Source organism: Patagioenas fasciata, chromosome 5 (assembly GCF_037038585.1).
Source record: "Patagioenas fasciata isolate bPatFas1 chromosome 5, bPatFas1.hap1, whole genome shotgun sequence".
In the NCBI taxonomy this organism is placed as follows: domain Eukaryota; kingdom Metazoa; phylum Chordata; class Aves; order Columbiformes; family Columbidae; genus Patagioenas; species Patagioenas fasciata.
Window position 1 is genome coordinate 37,165,666 of NC_092524.1, and position 19,335 is coordinate 37,185,000.

The 19,335-nt window shown below is 34.5% G+C and overlaps 1 protein-coding gene across 4 annotated transcripts in view; it reads left to right on the forward strand.

Annotated features, from left to right (window-relative positions):
• The window catches only part of FMN1 (formin 1), a 204,878-nt gene that overhangs the window by 117,237 nt on the left and 68,306 nt on the right, over positions 1 to 19,335 (forward strand). For all 4 annotated transcript variants that reach the window (XM_071809341.1, XM_071809342.1, XM_071809343.1 and 1 more), the window contains 3 exons: positions 7,335 to 7,422; positions 17,069 to 17,130; positions 17,883 to 17,971. In XM_071809341.1, the coding sequence (XP_071665442.1) occupies positions 7,335 to 7,422; positions 17,069 to 17,130; positions 17,883 to 17,971 (239 nt within the window). The remainder of the gene's footprint in view (positions 1 to 7,334; positions 7,423 to 17,068; positions 17,131 to 17,882; positions 17,972 to 19,335) is intronic.

Consider the following 19,335-nt stretch of genomic DNA (forward strand, 5'->3'; position numbering starts at 1 on the left):
AAAACCAAGATGAGGTACAACTGGCTAACTGACTAGGTAATAGTTTAGCAGAAAGGATCTTGGGATTATAATGGCTCATGGGAGGAACATGAATTGTCAAATGGTGGTACTACTAAAAAGGGAAAACAAAACTAATAGATCAATAGAAGTATTCCTTGCAAGACGATCAACTCAGCCATGTCTCAGTGAAGAACTGCATCTAGACTTAGGCGCTGCAGCCCTTCATTAAAAATATTTACTAACCGTAAAGATTCAAGAGGAGTGACAATGACGAAAAGTGTAAAAATAATGTCTGAGAAAATAATTGAATCATTATGATTGTTTAGTCTAGAGAAGAGAAGGTTGGTTGGGACACACAGTAAGTGTCATCAAGTGCATGCAGCTGCTACAAAGAAAAATTATGAAAAGCTTTCTGAAAGTGAGGGTAACAAAGGAATGCAGAACAATTTTGGCTAGGGAAATTGTGTTTCTGTATTGGGAGATCTTTAAGAAAATTTGTTTAGAATGATACACATATAGTTGATAAGGTCCTTTAGTGCAGAAATGTTTTGGATGACATTTTGAGTGTCATTCCAACATCATGATTCTGTAACTCAATAAAAAGGCATAAAGTCAACTTTCTGACCGTTGTGTGTAGGACTATGGATGGAAACAGCTGGCTATCCTTTTTTTCCAGAGTGGAAGTGCTTTCATGATTTCCAAACTCTTTGCTTTTGTGCCTGCCAGAAAATGGCTTACACTAGTTACTAGAGGCTATCATCCTGAACTCTGGTTATTAAAAAATAGTGTATTCTAAACAAGTATGTGGGGAAAAAAAAAAGGAAGGGAAGTTAAGAACCTTTCCTCAGCAATGGTAATATAACTTCTTAAAGGACTGTGTAGAGCGTGATTGTATTTATTTTTAGACATATATTAACTTATTTTAATATTACTTATTTTGATATTATTTTGTATTACTTGATAGTAATACAATGTAAAAATAATATAGTTTAAATTAAAGTCAGATGTACCTTTCTAGTACTCTTATATATTCTTGAAATTTGTTATGGTAACGCTTATTTGGGCTTAGAAGCTCTGAAAAATATGTGGCTCCTTGTGCTTCTTCGATCATGCACTCCTTTGGAAAATTTAGCTGCTTTGGAAGAACCTCCTCTTTTTTTTTCAAACTCAACATCCTCTCAAATATTTCAGGAAACCTTTTATCTGCTCTGCATATATGAAATCTTGTAAAGCAAAGTAGATAATGATAAAAATTATAAAAATAAATATTCTTGGGTTTTAGCTGTTATGTCTTGGGAGTAGAATTTGCCTTTTCTGAATGGCAAGAATTTACTATCTAGATTAATATATTAGTTATGCCCTAATATGAGAGCAAAATAGTGTGCAATATATTTAGGAATTAATAAATGTAATTATTTTCTCATAAGAATGCTTTTGAAGTATAGGACTAAGCATCTTGATCTTATACAAGGTAATACAATGCAGTGAGGTTTTGGATGTGATGTCTATGAAATTGAAAAGAGACTATTGCTTGCATCCTGCCTTTCCCAGAGGTGGATAAATAGTATATAGGAGGAGTGGAATTTATTTCCTAGGATAGTTTTGAAGTGGTTGAATTTGCAGCAAGCAAAGTTGAAGTTATGAGAGGAAAATAAAGAAGTTCATTAACACCTGAATATGAATCACATACATTTCTCTCTGGTTTTGACTGGTTCAGTTGCCTTAATATAAATACATGAGTTACTGATATGATGCAGCTTGGCAACATGCATTAGATCTAAAAGTATTTATGCCACGTAAGGTGTTGTGATTTTTAGTTAAGCTTTTTTCAAATGTGTATAGTTCATCCCATTTTAAAAATTGCTTAGAAGTTACAGCGTCCTGGAAATCAAGAAGAAAAAGGGCTGTATCCACCAGGATATCTTAGTACATAACTTAAACTTACATAATGATTCTATTGGACATTTAGAGTTTAAACGCTTTTTTTATGGGACTCCTGTTTTAAAATTCTGTTTTTAAGGTATCAGTTGTAGCATTCTCAACATATGATTTCTGCACCTGTTGTATTATCCACCAATACTCGCACTAAAGCATTTCTCTGAGAATGTATAGCTTATTAAAAAAAAAAGTTATATTTGTGAAATTGTAGATGGACTTAACTAGAAAGTTTTAGGTCACAAAAGTGTTCAACTGTAAGTCAATTCAGTACAGTACCATTAAGGTCCATAGCTGTTTATGAAAACAATGAAAACAGAATTAACATATTTAAACTCTAACCTTTTTTTTCTGAAGAAACAAAAAAAAAAACCAATGCAACAATAAACCGAAAAACAAACCTAAACCTAACCAAAAAAATCCAACACAAACAAAAACCAAACAAACAAACAAAAGCCACCCCAAACTCGTCATGTAGTTTTGAAATAACTCATCTTGCAATAGATTTGAATATAATTTGAAGGATCTAACATCTTTCCCAAACTCTGAAAGTCAAGTCTTCTATAGCTGTTTTCATGCCAGATGAAGGACTGAAGTTTTACATGCAAACAATTTTGTTTTCACTCATTCTTAACATTTCTTGGCCGTACACATCCATGCAAATTTTTAAGCTGATAGGCACATGTAATTGTTTTCAAGCAATAGGCTCTCCATTTCCTCTTAAATTTGCAGCAGAACCAAAATCTGTTCTTGCAGTACCAAATAGAAGAAAAGCAGAATTAGGACATTTATTTTGAAATGAAATAAAAACCACGATCCATTATGTATTAAGCTATGATACCCTGTAAACCTGAAAAAGGTAATTTACAAAACAACATTCCTTTGCTGTGATTAATTCCATACGCATTCTGTAGCTCCATTGCTGGACTTTCACATATTTCAAAGTTGCACTGATTTTTCCAATATATTTGAGCACTCGTTAATAACTTGTCCTCAAAAACTCAAGTATATTCTATACTTTTTCAAGAAGCAGGATAGTTGGATGTTTGTGATGCCACTCTGTCTTCATCTTACAGGAAAAAAAAAAAAGAGTAAATGTCAAGTAATTTGTGTCAGGTGTATGCTCCAAATGAAAGTCCATCCATCATTTTTGGCCCTTTAGTGCAATGATTATCATTTCAAAGACGCAGGAGGACATTAAAGATAATGGCTTTTCTGTTGTCTATTATCTCTAACAGACTTCACATAATTATTAACATGTGTTCTCATTTAAGAAGAGTGTCAATATTTTGACTGAATTGCATTTTTTTAACTGAAAGGGATATGTCTGTCAGCAAGCTTTTTGTCCATCTAACAAAATGAGGAATTACAATTAATGAATTTTGTGTTTCTGCAAAAAGGGCAGATATTGCAGAAAATGTTGGAAGCTTTGCAGGGTTGAAACACAATGACTGTCTTCAGCTGTCTGCATTAGATAATAAACAGTGTTCAAACTTGAGTAGTAGTAAAATACTAGTGCATGCTCTTCCGAGGAACTCTCGCTTTCTTTTTTATTTTTGTGCATGTGGCATTTCTTTGTTTGCCACAAAGCTCAGCAGTCTTGTAGGATATGGAAAGTATCCAAAATGGGTAAATATCTACTTTGTGGCTTTGTTCTGTTTTTACAGTTTTGATAGGCATAAAGATACTGAAATAAGTTTCTTACTAGCCCATTTCTTACCTGCTGCTTTAAGCTGAGAAATTGCTTTTTACTTGTCCTTTAGCAAAAGGCTAAAAAAGGGGGCATTTTTATCGAGTAGAATTACAAATAGAATTACGTCTCCTAAAATATTTTAAAATATTTTTTAGAATAAAAAGCTACGGTTCATCCATGTTAAATAAAAAACAGTTAAACTTGGATCTCCTTTGAGCAGGAATAGAAGAGATAAAGTCTAGTCTTACACTTCTGCAGTTTGATCAGTAATTCTTGGGGTATTTATGTAGAATGGCTGGAAGGCTGTACTTACTTGCATCTTGTCCAGGATATTCTTCCCCTGTTTGAACGGGGTTTCAGCAGACTACGTATAGGTCCAGGCTGTTGACTTCACCATAAAAATTAATGAGTGGGAATGGAGGGAAATACTATGATATGCAGGACAGCTTTTTAGCTTATGGTTTCTCTCAATAAATTTAAATATTATGGAAAGAATCCATGCACCAGCAGGAGGAAGGATTTAGCTTTTAATCACTAAAGTAAACTGAATCTGTTCAGATTTCAGCACCAGTAAGTGTCCTGGACAGAATGTAGACAGTACAGTTAGACAAAACAGTAAAGTCTGTCTTATAATATTTAATGAAATACATTTCTGGCTGCCTTAGAGAAACACCTTTTAATGGGAATGACGTAATAATTTATGGATGTATTCAAGCTTCATTATGTCTCCACTTTTAAATTAGATGATAAATATTTGGAAGATGTAGTAGGAACACTTGTGTACAGCAAATCAACTAACTTAATAACATTAAAAAATAGTTGGGGAAAACCACATAGAGCAAATAGTGTTATGGATCAGTGAATTAAATGAATTAGCACCAGCAGTCACAGTTTTGTCACCGAGCCAGAAGATGCTGCATCCATTACCACGTTCCATTCACAGTCTGGAGGAGCAGCAGGCAGCTGGCGAAGCCTGCCAGCTGGCAGTGCAGCACCCACTGGCGTCAGCTGGATATGAGCTGCTTACCTGTCACTGCCAGCTACAAGCGAGTCCCAATATGCTGAGAGGTGATCAGTGATTTCTCTTTTAAAAGCATAGACTAAATAGTTCAATGCAGTCTTTACAAACTTACATTTTATTTGCCTTATGGTTTTTATGACCTGGAAAAGTGCTGATTTTTTTGTGTCTCCTTTCCATTTGGAATTCACACAAATATTTAATTCCCTGTTACTGACCTCCCCAGAATTTGGAGAAAAACACTATCTCTGAAAATTTGTTCTCTGTTTTACTACTGATTATATATTTTTGTTGCAAAATCTTTCAAGTTACACATTGGTTCTAAAAATCTATGACAAAAGTCCTAAGTAATTCTTAGCATTATAACTGTGGTTTTAGAGTAGTTTTATGCCAAAGTTAAGCTATTCTGTTGTCTTATTGCTCCATTTTTGCTCTCTAATGAATAAAATATTAGCCTTCAGTTACAGATTTCAGTTGGTTGAAGCTATTTCAGGTAGTCTGAGTTTAGTCTGATGCCTGGTAATTGTGACCATGTGTACCTTTGTCTAAAATGCATGTGAATGTACAGTTAGTTGGCCATTTTAAACCAGGAATCACTGTTTTAGCTTTTAAAATTATAAAGGGTCTTCTTTAATTTTTTTTTTTTCACCAGTCTTTTAAGGAGGAAATCTTGCTTAGCAATGTGAGCTAGTTTGATCTTATCTGGAAAATACATTAGCACTTAAAAATACTTTCATAGAATTATTTCAAATGTCATATTGCCTGCAATGGCTGTAGTCTGGAAAGGTTTTGCCTCAAACTAGGCATGTCTAATGGGGTTTATGACAATCTATGAATTTGCCCCTGAACAAGGTCAATGTGGAGGTCAGTGAATGCTATACAAATTGCATACTACTCAAGCCTATAATTATCCCTGTAAGAAGCTAATGTGCTGCAGAGTTCAGCAAATTCATGTAAAGCTTCAGAAATGACCGTGATAAACTGAGCAGTTACTTACATTTGCCCTAAAGAATCAGTCAACAGGATGCAATGCTTATAACATATTCATATATGCTAACTTGTAGCCAGTTAATCTTGTCTGCTTGTGTACTCAGAAGATAAAGAGACTTTCCATTTGAAAAAAAAAAACATTAAAATAGTATTGCTTTCTTAATATCCAGCACTCATGTTCTACATATAAGCTGAATAAACCTCTCAGGATAGATTTTCTTTCCAATTTTGGCAGAAAATATGCAACTTTAACAGAAGTTCATTAAATGCTGAGTTCCTGCAACAGGAACGTAAAATATCTGTAAGATCTTTGTTGAAGGCAGCATGTATTCCAACCTGTTCATGTATTGTCCAATTTCAGTACTCTATCAATAAGAAGTAACTTGGCATTTTCAGGTGAAAATGTCACTATAATTTATCATTTTCCTGTATTTTTCAACTGCAAATTGACTTTCATATAGGTGAATGACTAAGTAGTTACACAGTTAAATATTCCTAAATCCCATAAAACATAGGTAAGAAATATTTGTATAAGTTAGTGTAAATTTTGTCAGTTAACTGTCTGTAATGTGAGCAACTGTAAGAATACTACAGGGATAAAGGATAACAATTACTTAAATTTTTTAATATTACTAAATAGCCAAATCTTAGTGTCACTCAACTATTAAAATTAAATTTGGATATATATAGATTAAATATTGTTCAGACACTAGAAATATAAATTCAGGGGAAACTTAGCTATGAATTTTAATTTTGCATATGGGTTAATATTTTTAATGGTATTCATTCATCAGCACTATGAAGGAAGCCAGCTGCTTGGATCTGAACATTTCTTATTTTGAAGAACTTATGTCTGTATTGCATGTTACTGTTATATCTTCCTTATGACATAAATCAAACTCACAAATACCAACAGTTGAAGCATTGTGAGAAGTTTAGCTTTGACATTTCTAACATTTGAGCTACACTTCCAAAATTCTGATGGTTTCATTTTCTTTATTTATGGACTGATGCTCACCAGTATCCAGTATCACTAATTTCAACCAGCCAAACTATCTTCCTCAGCATTTACCTCCTTTGTTTTTCTTCTCCCTGCACCCAACACCTGAAAAGATTACAATTTGAATGCCAGTACATTATATTGACAAGTCTCTGTTACACAAAATATGAACAAAATCCTTAAATTCTTGTAAAGTGTCAAGGTTGTGGAAGAAGCCCCTAGTGTTCCAGAAATAGTATTCAGACATTTCTCCAATTCTTTTTGGTCAGGAATTTGTCCTTTGTCAAAAAGATAGACTTAAATGTGTTCACACTGAAATATAAACTAGCGGACAAACTAAGGAACTTGTGATGTCCTAAATAGTTCTGTACTGATCTCATTAAGGAGAAGGAGAAAAAACTATATTCCAAAACAGTTATTTGATGTGCCTTTTTTTCTTCTTAATAGCATCCTACAAGTAAGAGGTGATGTTGTATTCTAGACCTGGTGAGATTTCAAGCTTACATTTATCAGCCATTTGTTAAGATGCAGAGCACAGAGATAAGTTGAAACTCTTACTACCACATTTACTTAATAAAAAGTTTTGATCTTTGGAGAGACATTGAATTCAATTTACAAATTAGCTTCTGTCATTAATGAGAGTGAACCCTTTGTAGACTGTTTATTTGATCTCAGATCATTTTGCATCATCTTTCTAGATTATCAAATTGTTGGATGGAAAACGGTCTCAAACTGTAGGAATTTTAATATCCAGTTTGCATCTGGAGATGAAGGATATTCAACAAGGTAAGTGTTTCTCACACTTAATGTATCATATTTGCATGGATATTTTCTTGTAGCCCCCTTCAGAGAATTTATTTTACATTACAGAATGTGCTTTGAAGATATTCCTCTTTAAGAATCAGAAGAATCATTCTTCCAGTATATTCCAGTATATGTAAAAATGTCACCTAAATAATCAGGATTAAATTTAGCTACAACTCCTTCTGTACTGTTTCGGTTCACATATCATTTTCAGTACAGTGTTTTCTCAAAACCATTTAATATTCCTCCCCTGCAGTTCCTTCCTTTTTCTTAAGCAAGTCCTCCACTGACAAAAACTAAATGGATGGCTTGTACATAAATCTTTTGGACTGCAAACACGTAGTCGGTATTTGTTGAATATTTAAGTTTTGTTTCATTAGCAGAATAAAAAACACATCCCAGAGTGATGCAGCTACCATATAACAACCAGAAAGTTGCTTACTAGATGGCATTTTTCAAAGTGTAGGGCTACTCAGTGTATAAATTCCGTTACTGGTAGGAATTATCTGAGTTTGCCAGTACAACTGTAGAGAAATACAAATTTTGCAGAACCCTGGAGTAATTCAGATTCTGCTTATGTTCTGGATTTAAAAAGATATTGTTTAAGGTTATTGTTTATTTCTTTTTCACATTAAAAAAAGGAAAATATTTGCCATTTAAAACAACTGCTAGAAGAATTCAAGTTGATGTCTCCTTTTTGCTATTGTTTTCCCTCCATCACATGCGAATACTGGGTAGGGTGTTGAGATGCTGCTGGCATTGATCATTATTAATTTCAGAAGAGCCTTTGAGCATCTAGTACTTTAAAAGCACAAGGGCTTACAGATGTCTCTTGGGATGGAGGGAAACAACGAAAAGAAGGAATAACTTTGTGCCTGCCAGTATTGTGTGAAAGGTATCAGAACAAGATGGAAAAACCTGCTATTACTAAAGGTCTGAGTAATTTGCTGGGAGGAATTACAGCAGCATAGGATAGGATAGCAACTGTATTATAAAAACTGTATAGTATCCTTAAGTATCTTCAGAGATGTTTCCATGACTATTTTTTTTCTGTACCATGATTTTCTACTAAAAGAGAACGTTTGTCTATCTCTCCCTCTCACTGTCTATCTCTCTATCTGTCATTTGCTGTGCTTCTGTGGCTTTTGAAGCCCTCTGGCTAATATATACCCAATTTAAGAGAAAAGAGTGAGTCAAATGTTTGGGTATGTATACACCACCATTTTAGCTTGAATCAGCAGTGCACTTTGGAATCAAATCTACCAGTTGTCCCCTTTGCTGTGGTTGCAATGCAGAGCAGTATCAGAGTGCACAAACATTAAATTAAATGAGATGTGCTCTATGAACATGCCAGCAGTATCCACCTATAGCAGGCTTTAAATTCCACAGGATCAGAAAAGAGATAATTAAAACTCCCTGAAATGTGTATAGCATGAACACTAGATCCTCAGTACCAGCTGTTGCTGTCTACGAATCCATTTCTAAAGACTAGACTACTTGCAGTTGTAGACACAGCTAATGTAGTCCAAGTTCAATGAAAATTAGAGTGTTAGTAGAAGAGAGACACCAAAACAAGTGCTGTCACTGAAGGAAAGTTTATAACTCATCGCCATTTCTGTTCTGAGGTAGCAAATGACTGGCCTGTCACCACATGTGTTGCTCAAACCAGCAATAGGATATGCTGCCATTTGCTTGTGGAAACAGCTAGGGGATAGATACAAATGGGATTTGGGAATACTGTTAGTGGAACTTTTTAAAAAAAATGTATTACAAAGCAGGATGAGTGACTCTAATCAATAACTGTGTGCAGACACTATCTAGGAAAAAAACAAAACCAAAAAAAAACCCAACCAACCAAAACCAACAACAACAAAACACACACAAAACCCAGTTCATCAGACTCAGGGAATACATCTTTTCTGTAGACAGGACGCTTTGAAGACCAGTATAGTCAGTGTATGGAATAAAAAAGGTCGTAATAAGCTAAGTAGCTCTTCACAACACTTAAACAAAAAAGTGTATGATCATTGGCTGATAAATGTTGAAGTTCTTCTTTTTTTTTTTTTTTTAACAAAGTGAAGCTACAAGGATCTACCTCTAAGAAACATGAAAATTAAGCACTCATTCTTTTTTTTCAAGCCATTTCCATTGCATAATTCAGTCAGTGAAAGATAGGCAAAAGAAATGTTCACAGTCCTTGGGGGCATGCAACAGAGAATGAAGAAATTTGAAGCAAAAGAAAGGAAAAAAAAGAAGAATGTCTAGATTTATTTCAAGTTTTTCTGACCATGTCTGTTGAAAAGCCACGTACAAATGATTTTATTGTCTATGTATAGTGTACTGGTTAGTCTATCTTAATTAGTAGTTGCAGAAATACAGACATAGAAAAACTGTCCTCAGATGAACTGCCCTATGCATACAGATGCATGCAAAATTGTAGAGAGGACAAGAGTAATCACAGGAAAAATTACATCCTTTTGTAAAATAGTGTCAGGTTTTTTGTATCTATAAGATTACCCTCTCAAATTCAGTCGTTTCACAGCGTATCTGTAGATAGCTCAGCAGTGCAAAAGAAGCAAGTGACCATCTCTGGCACCCAGATATTTTAGTTTGCATGTGATAATGAGCCAGCTGCCATCCTTCAGAAAGGGAATCTCCCACACATGTTTTTTTGAGAGAGTGAAGTTCATCCTTTGCAGAGAAGTCTAAATTCTTGCTGTATCCTACAGTCTAGGGAGAAGACAATGTAAAACTGAATTATTATTTTGGCTATTGTTGGTATTATGTGATACAGAGGGAAAGTTACTATTGTCACAATGCTCTTGTCCCAATACTCAGCTTTTTGGTAGGTGGGAGAGGAGGAGAAGTCCTAGGTGCTGTTGTGTTCTGAGAATACTTACAAATTTAGTTGGTGAATCTGGTACCAAAGAAGGTAATATAGTTTCTCATTAGACCACTAATATTCATTTTCTGAGCAGAAGCACCAGACAGAAAATCTGTCTCAGTATGCTGTATAAAACCTGTATTCATATTTAAAAATCAGATAGCAATAATCAAATTGTGCATAGGTTTGAGATTATTTTCTAGGCTGCTTCTCTGCGTTTTTTAAAAACCTTTATAAAGAAGAGATGAGGAATAGCAAAGATCAGCTGTTAGGTAAGGAACATGCTTCACCACTGCACACTTAGAGGAGTAATCTCCATTTCATATCAATGCACTTCTGTCTTACTTTTGCTATAATTGTTTTGCTGAAATATTACAACTTGAGAGACAAACTTTTGGCTCAAGACTACTTGTGTGGCTTTGCTGTTGAAATATTGCAACTCCACAGTGAGGTGTTTCAGTTCTGTTCCTAATGGGAAATGCTGATTGTAACTGTATGCAAAGACCCTCTGTGAGCACTGGTCCCAACGTTTTACAGAGCAATATTCCAACCACTCAGGCAGTTCCCAATATAGTAGTAGTACACAGCAGTATACTGGAAAACACATAATACTCTTTCCTGTGGCGTACATCATATGTACTGGCTTCTCATCCTCTACTGAGATCTTTATTCAAGAGTAAACTGGAAAAATTGTGGGATGGCCCAGATGAAAAAAGGTTTCAGTTACAGAAAATGGGACATAGATAAAATGTCGATGCCTGTGTCCAAAGAGTGGTTCTCCCAAAACCTTCCTTACCTTCATAAGACCTGCATTTTACCGCTAAAGTTGTGGGACACCAGAAGTTCTGCTTCAGTACATTGCTCGAAATAGTTCGCTAATACCCCTGACTTCCATCAGGATTAACTAGATGGTCTCACATGCTGGCATATTTTCCTTGGGATCAAATCTGTAAGATACTGTAGATCACACCAGACACACGCTTTACAGCTTGTTGCACTCTTTGTAGCAGTAAAGTGCCATATTCCTCCACATGGAACAGCTGCAGTGTTTGCTGATACATTTGCCAGGGCAAGGGTTGAACACTGCAGCACTGCAACACTGACAGAATTTAATGCCCATACTTGGCATTGAGACTATTTCTAATGCTAATTTAGTGATTGTGGGGGTTTTGTTTTGGTTTTGATTTGTTTTGTTTTTCCTAGATTTTAAGCAATTAAATATAATGTCTGAGACTCCATTTATTAAATTGGAGTAGCACTGGCCAAACTGTCATGGCATGTATGGAGACCTGGTATGTTTATTGTGCATTTGGAACATTACTGTGTTCACCAGCAATGTAAATGATCTATGCAGATAGCCACACATTAAGCTTTGAAAATATTGGAGGAATGTATTTGATCACACTTAGATGGCATAGATTAGAATGAATTTTGTTAAAAGCCTAGGTCATGCGATCTGCTTTTGTAGGTTCACCTTCATTGTTGGTTTGTGGTTGGTTGGTTGTGGGAGTTTTTTGTGGTTTTTGTTTTGTTTTGGTTTGGTTTTTTGTTCTCCTCAAATGTGGAATATATTTTTATTATAGTGTCACAGTAATGATATTCTGTTGATGAGCAATGGCAAAACTATTGTGCCACTCTGCATCAAAATTTCTTGTCTGACGTTGTAGGAGGGGACCAACTTTCTAGAAAGAATACAATTGTGATACTATTTTACAATGTCAGTCAACCAGTTGAAAAGTGTTGATCTTCTCCAACTTTGTGATTTACCCTCCATTGTCAACATATTGGAATAAATAACTGTAAGAGTGTAAACAGCAGATTAATTCACACAGACTGATGATCGGTCTGATAATCATTCTACTTCTATGTTATGTTTCTAATAATCCTGGGATTTCTGTTTGGTCTTCCTCCAATGATAGGCCACGGAAGTTATATAAATAGATTGCATTGTCTTAGCGCAATTTATGGTTTATGGCACATCTAAACTTTAGAGACCAGTATCATTGTTAACCAGGCACTTTTCTTAGCATTTGAAAAACTATGTTTTATATGTATAAAGCAAAATATTCCAAAGCACTTCTAATCTGCAGACCTTAGTGTGCTCAGAATTTCTAAATCCCAGTTTGTGTTTTAACTATATCATGCAGAACAAATAGTTTCACAGTTAATTTCGCTGTTATATTTTGGAAATACTTCTGGATAAAAAGAAATCCTTTCCAATGTTTCTCACTTGCACTGTGTCAAACCAGTTTTACTGGGATTTCAACTAAAATATTTTGCAAGATGGAAGTATAGATTATAAAGGTTTAAAAACTATTGTTCCAAAATTGTATGACTTTTCCACCCACACATAATATTATATGTATGCATTCTGTATATACTGTATACTAGTCATGAAGTACAGAAATAGCTGCACACCCATCTCAGAAGTTGTGAAAAATTCTCTGTAAAAGTCATTTTCTTTGTTCTGGAAAATGCACAACATAAGTTTTTGTGAATCTGTCTGGGGCATCCAGGCTGATGTGTGTAGGTTAACATGAATGCCAGAGTCTTTTGATCATTACTTCTTGCAGAAGTTGAGCTTCCTTAGTCTTCTGAACCTACATGGTTCCCATGGTGCTTCTTTGAAATGTATATTTTTTATTTAAATGCTGGAGAAAACCTTTAAATAAGTTTAGAACATATCAATTTTTTGGAAGTAAACCAGCACAATTTGGATATTTTAGGCAGTTTTGCCAAGTAGGGATCTGTATTTAACAATCATTGTCATTTTCTAATTGACTAGATCAGTCAAATTTAATTTAAATTTCCCAGTGACAGGCTTCATGTTCCCATGAAATCAAGCCTTACTCAGCAGAATGTACAACATAAAACAATGAAGTACTCCCAGGTCAAATATTGTACTTTTGGCAAGCTCTTTTTGTTTAAATAACATATTTCTGTTTTATCTTTAGGGAGCAGTTTTGGTGATTTCCTCATATTTCATAGTTTAATTGTCACATAAGGTAGTTTGATACTGCTGAGTATATGCAAGCTCTGTCAGCAGGATTTAAATCCTGATGTAACCAAAGTGTGCTTAGTAGGAATGAGGCTGTATATCAGAGTCAGCCTTGAGGCTGTTGGTATTTTCACTGGTTAAGAGGAAAAAAGTATCTTTTTCATATTTAACCTCTAAGTTCTACAGTTGTATGTAGTCTGCACACAGCATGCTTTAAATTCCCAGCTTTTCTTCATTTTACATGTTTGAAGGGATAAAACAGTATGTGAAAAATCCGTGTGGTAGGGACTCTGATTTTTACAGTTAGATTTGTATTTAGAAAGTAAGTCTGTTAAAAAACGTTTGGTACAAGTTTATATTTGAAGCAACACTCTTAGTATGTGAAATGTGGTTGGCAAGTATTTTTATGTGTGCCTGTTAGTTTGAATGTATGATGCTGATCTGTTTTTTGTCCTAGCTGACGGTTATTATATCCTAATGGGTGCAACCCTGCACTAATGATCCTTGTGTATATAAATTCTTCTTGTTGTGAGCAGACACCATAGGCCACATAAAAATGTTTGCCTCAATTTCCCTGCAAAAAAGGATCTCAGAAACCAGACTTGGCCAAGTAACAGATTTTTTAAAGGTAGAGGAACCCAATAAAATTACCAGCTTTTCACAGCATGAGTCTACTTCCTTTCGACATATTGTGAGGTGTAGGTGAAATATTCTAACTGAACTGACAGTGTAAGGAAGACAGCTAACTAGAAAGCAAGATAAAAGTAAAAACCACCGATGATGATTGATATTGTAATAGCTATTAATTGTTTTGGAGCCTCTTTTGTAGATTTATCACACTTCACCTATATTACGTACACTGATGTGAGTCTTGATATAATGACATTTAGTGCAGTAAAGAATCACAGTTAAATTCACTGTCTCGGGAATAGTATTTTCAAAAACTTATCAAGATTTTCATTCACTTCAATAATGTTAATATACGTATGATTAGAACTGGGTTTTATTTTTCACAGAAAAATTGAGTAGCTTTTGTTCCTTGTAACTCTACATAAAAAGTGGAATAATTAGTTTCTTTGATCTAGTGTAATGGGGGTTTTTCAGCTTCCCCAATTTGAGTTCTTACACAGCATACTACAAATGTATTTCGCATACCATATTTTAAGAAGAATATGAAGAATAATCTAGGGATTTATGTGAATCCCTGTGAATCTATGGATTTCTTTAAGCTTTTCAAAATCAATGCTTCCTTTTTAAAAAATTGGCCCATCTTCATAATTTTACATGTTTCCATTTTTGTTTTCTGCTCCAAATGTGTACGGCATTAAGTTCAATCAGTTTGAATGAGAAACGATATAGGGACAAAGATGAAGGTATTAAAATACATAAAGATGAAATGTCTGTGCTTCTGAATTGTGGAGTGTGTCTCCACATGCATTAACATTCTGAGATATCCAGCTATCATTGAACTGGGTAATATGGCTAGATTTTTCAGCCTGTCTGCATGGACATTGTCAATAAAAGCAGGGCAGGTTGTATAGCAAAGAAATAAAAAAATATTTTCCTGGCACTTTTTCCTTGGGACCAAAAGAGAAAGCAATTCATATTAATGTCTCTTAATGCTGATTATTAGTAGTTCTGTTAAAAATGTGTTCATTTAACAGATTGTATTTTATTAGTTTAATCTCAAAAATTTTTTGCTTTATCATGTCACTACGAAAAATGCTGATTTGTTAGAACTGGTGTTGAGTACAGAAACACGGATTAAAAAAATATAGCTTTAAAGCCCAGTTTGTGATTTTGGAGCCTTTTTTTCTGACAAATTTCTGACTGAAAATTCCAGTTAGATGTACGAATCTTGATATTCTTATGAAAGTGTTCTCTTTTTTTTTCAGACTGCTTTCTCTCATTCTAATAGTTCTGTACCTAACAAATAAACTATTAGTTACATGTTTTTCATTTCTATTATGGGTTCAAATTACCTCCAATAAGTTGCTTTTTTGTTGATAACTCTTAACAAACAATATTCTCCTTGTAAACAGTTTTTGAAATATTCTAAAATAGGATGAAAGTGAAATCACAAGGGCAAGTTTTGAACTAAATATGAGTATTCTAAATTCCTGACAATTAAATATATTGGACCATGAAACCAATTTTCCAGCAGATTTTCCAGTCTCTTAGGTTCTTTTGAAATTTCATTAGATAATACACAGGATAACGCAACTCATGGAACCTTCTTGCAAGAGCCAGCAGATGATCTCATAGATTCGATCCCTAATGATTTTTCTTTAAACAAAACTTGGCTGTTTAGACTTTATATTTGATTACACTCTTGAGCTTTTTAAAAAATCTTTCCAATAGGACAAAAATGGAGAGATCACCTTTTTTCACTGATAATTGTCTTCTTCCATAGAACTCTTTACTTCTAACCAAGTTGTAATGTCAACAGATGGAATCATAATTGACAGGCAAAATTTTAAAGCATTCTAAATGTCATTGGACCTTTTAATAAAATTAATTAGCCTGCCACAGAGAAAATTTACTAGCCTACTGGTTAATTTCACAATGTAAAATCATGGGGTAGGTGGAAGAGCAGGCGAAAGCTTATTACTTTTAAATAATTATTTAAAGATGTGTGCCTTGTGCCTTTTAAACATGGATTGCAAATGCAACAAGAGCTTTTAAAATTTTCTAAATTCACAAGTAGTCAAGTTACCTTTGAAGAAATATAATACAGTTGAAATGAAAAGTTATCAGGTACTAGCTAATGATGAATCCCTGGTTATGTGGAAAACTAGTAGCCTTAAGCTTGATTTTTTGGGGATTAATGTTCCCAGTAACATTTAAACATAAGTCAGGAATTCAGAAATTGTGTCCAGTCCTATTATACATCTTAATGAAATGGTGGTTTCAGAAAAATTAGACATTCAAAGTTATTTCTATTCCATTGTGCATGTCTTAGCCTACTGAAATTTAACATTAGCACTAGAAAGCACCATGAACTAATCCTATTTAGTTTGTAATGGGATTTGCAAATGTTGGAAACACCTAATACCATGTATTCCATACATAGTAGCATTTGGAACTAAGACAAGAAACATTTTGAGACTTCATTTTTGGTAATGAGGCATAATTTATCATTGAAGAGTATACTTTAAGTGTCTCTGTGTGATGTTTTCTAGTGGATAAAGCTAACTCAAACGTGAGCTGCTCTATGAAGGTACCTTACAAATCGGTAGCATGCAAATTTCCAACTTAGGATTCTTGCAAATTTGTCTAGTATCTGTCTACTTCCCAAGATTGCTAGTTTCAAGACAAGCAGATCTCCTTGTTCTCATGTCTCCCTGATCTTCCATGCACACAGGGAGACATAAATACTTTAACTCTCAATTGCTTCCTACCCAGCTATCATGCCATCTGTGCTGTTCATTGTCTGGTATCAATTGTTTTCATGTTCTCATGCCTGGCCAGCTACTCAATCAACTGAGTACCTGACAGGTCATATCTTTGACTGCTGAGTATACTGGAGAGGAAAAGTAGAACTCCATTCTCCTGAGAGAGAGTTTATAGTACGTTCTTGTGTGAGTGATGTGGCTTGAAGTCAGAACAAAAATAAAATGCTGAAAATGCTGGATGCAAATACATTCTTTAGCTAGGTCAGATCTCTTAAGTACATTTCTTGAGAAACAGAATTGAACTCTTAAGTGTGTTTTCTAGCATCTAATTTGTGATTGTATTCTATACAGCTATACTGTGTGTTGATGACTCTGTAGTAGATCTGGAAACACTGGAAGCCCTATATGAAAATGTAAGTAAGCCGGAGTAAAGCTGTGGTTAATCACAGTAGTATTTTAGACAGAGAATAAGCAAAGTTTTATGTTGTCATTTTAGACTAGAGAATTTATATAGAAAAAGTCTCTAGGGAATTTAACAATAATAAAGAAGGTAACATTTTTAAAAGCCCATTGACATGCTTATTTCCTTTCTGGCTTAGTTCTGAAATGTCAGAAATTTGAAACAGTAGAGTACCTTTGGAATCAGGTAAAAATTTCTCAAAAGGTTTAACACCTAGCAGTGTTCTCTCCTGAATTGCCTTGCAAAATATGGTCCTTACTTAAGGCCTATTTTATGCTAACATGCTGATTTTTTTCTCATTCAAGATGTAAGTGGCTAAACCAGTTAAATCTGGCTGGTGCATTGCTATCCTTATCCAAGTTGCTCTATAGACTAAGTCTATAGCATTCACGAACTGTGTGACTCTGAAGTTGCATGAATGAATACATTTGCTCTTGACTGTAGAGATATTGAAGGTACTTCTCTGACCTGAACTGTGTAACGCATCCTACAGCAATATTTGCAGTGCTGTGCTCTACAACGATGCTCTGCTTTCTAGTAAATGGCACTGCAAGGCACAAAAGGAATTGATCATGGCTGTTTATGCCTCACTCTTTTGCTTAATCTAAATGTTTCGCAGTAACAAATATGATTGTGACATGCAGACAAACAAGTAAATTAGTAGTTAATTAATTTTTATTAATTACTTTGTATTAATTCACTCAGAGAGCACAAAAGGATGAACTGGAGAAAATCAAGCAGTATTATCAGACTTCAAAAGAGGAGGAACTGAAGCTTCTGGATAAACCAGAACAGTAAGATTTTTTTTTTTTTATTGTTGGTAGTATTTTATTGTTACATTTTATAGTCTTGGCTGATATGTTAGAAGGTACATAATTTTTAGTAGCTAATTTTTAACTTTTTTGTGTATTTCAAGGCATTATGTAAACTTTGCCTTTATCAGACAACTTTTTTCAGACATGACAGATTTTACTACGTCAACTTGAACCACCAGAACTGATAAAATATGTAGCCTTCAATCAATAAAAATTTATGTTCACATTCTCACCTTTGTAAAAGGCTTATTCTTCCCTTAAAGCTTTTAGAGCTAAATTTTTGGGACATAAAGCAGGGCCAGACTGATTTTGGTTGTTAATTCTTTGAAAGAGCTATACAAACAGAGGGTTTTGGTGAGTCCTGTGACAAAGACACAATGTACATTCTGGTCACGCTGATTGAAAACCTACAAGGCTGATTCCAGAGTTCATTTCCTGTGACTATTGTGGACAGTGACAGGTGTTAGGGTGAAAAACTTCTAAAGTCTTGCTCCTTCTATTCTAATAAGCTGTAGAACAATGTGAATATCACAAGAATCCATGAACAGAATGGTAATCCTGAATTTTATTTTAGTGTATAGACTTTATTTCAGATTTTGGCCTACCAGTTGTGTTTATCTTCTGCTACTTTGCTACTTTTCCCTTTGTACTTCCATCCTCTTCTGATTACAGTGCAATTTCATGCCCTGAGACCTCTTTGCCATCTTGCTTCCTTTTCCCTCTTGTCTGTTTCTGTATTTTCTGCTGTCTTTGGCATAGAAAGTGTCGGGGGAGGAAGAACTGAAACCGCAGAGATGGTACATGTTTGGTTGGTGTCAGAAGTAGTACATTTTCGTACCTTTTTTCCCATTAAAATGCTAGTGGTGAAGAGCAGATTTTTTTTTCTCTTTTTCCTAACACAAGGCAGCTAGTAACTCATTTGTGACTGTCCACTAGGGACTAGGTTATTGTTAGGAAAAAAGTGGCTATTGTTTTTGAGTCAGACTTAAGAAGACAAATATCTGTAAAGTGTATATACTTGTTCTTGCATCCCATATCCATGGCTTTATTGCATTGGCTTGGGGCATAAGAGTACACTAGTTGATGTTTTCCAGAACTTGAATCTTGCGCAATCTGTTTGCTGTATGTCCGAGTGAAGGAAATATTAATATATTTTGTGTTGTGGAGAATTAGAAATCTACAGCTCTACAACATTGGTAAAGGTTGTCTGTTTTTGTAAATTATAGTGGAGAGAACTTGATCTTAATTAAACACAAAGTCAGATTTATGCTATTTTTGTTCCATAATTAACAGTAAAAACTAGTAAATTAAGCAGTTAATCCTTCAGAGTGAAATAGTAGTGT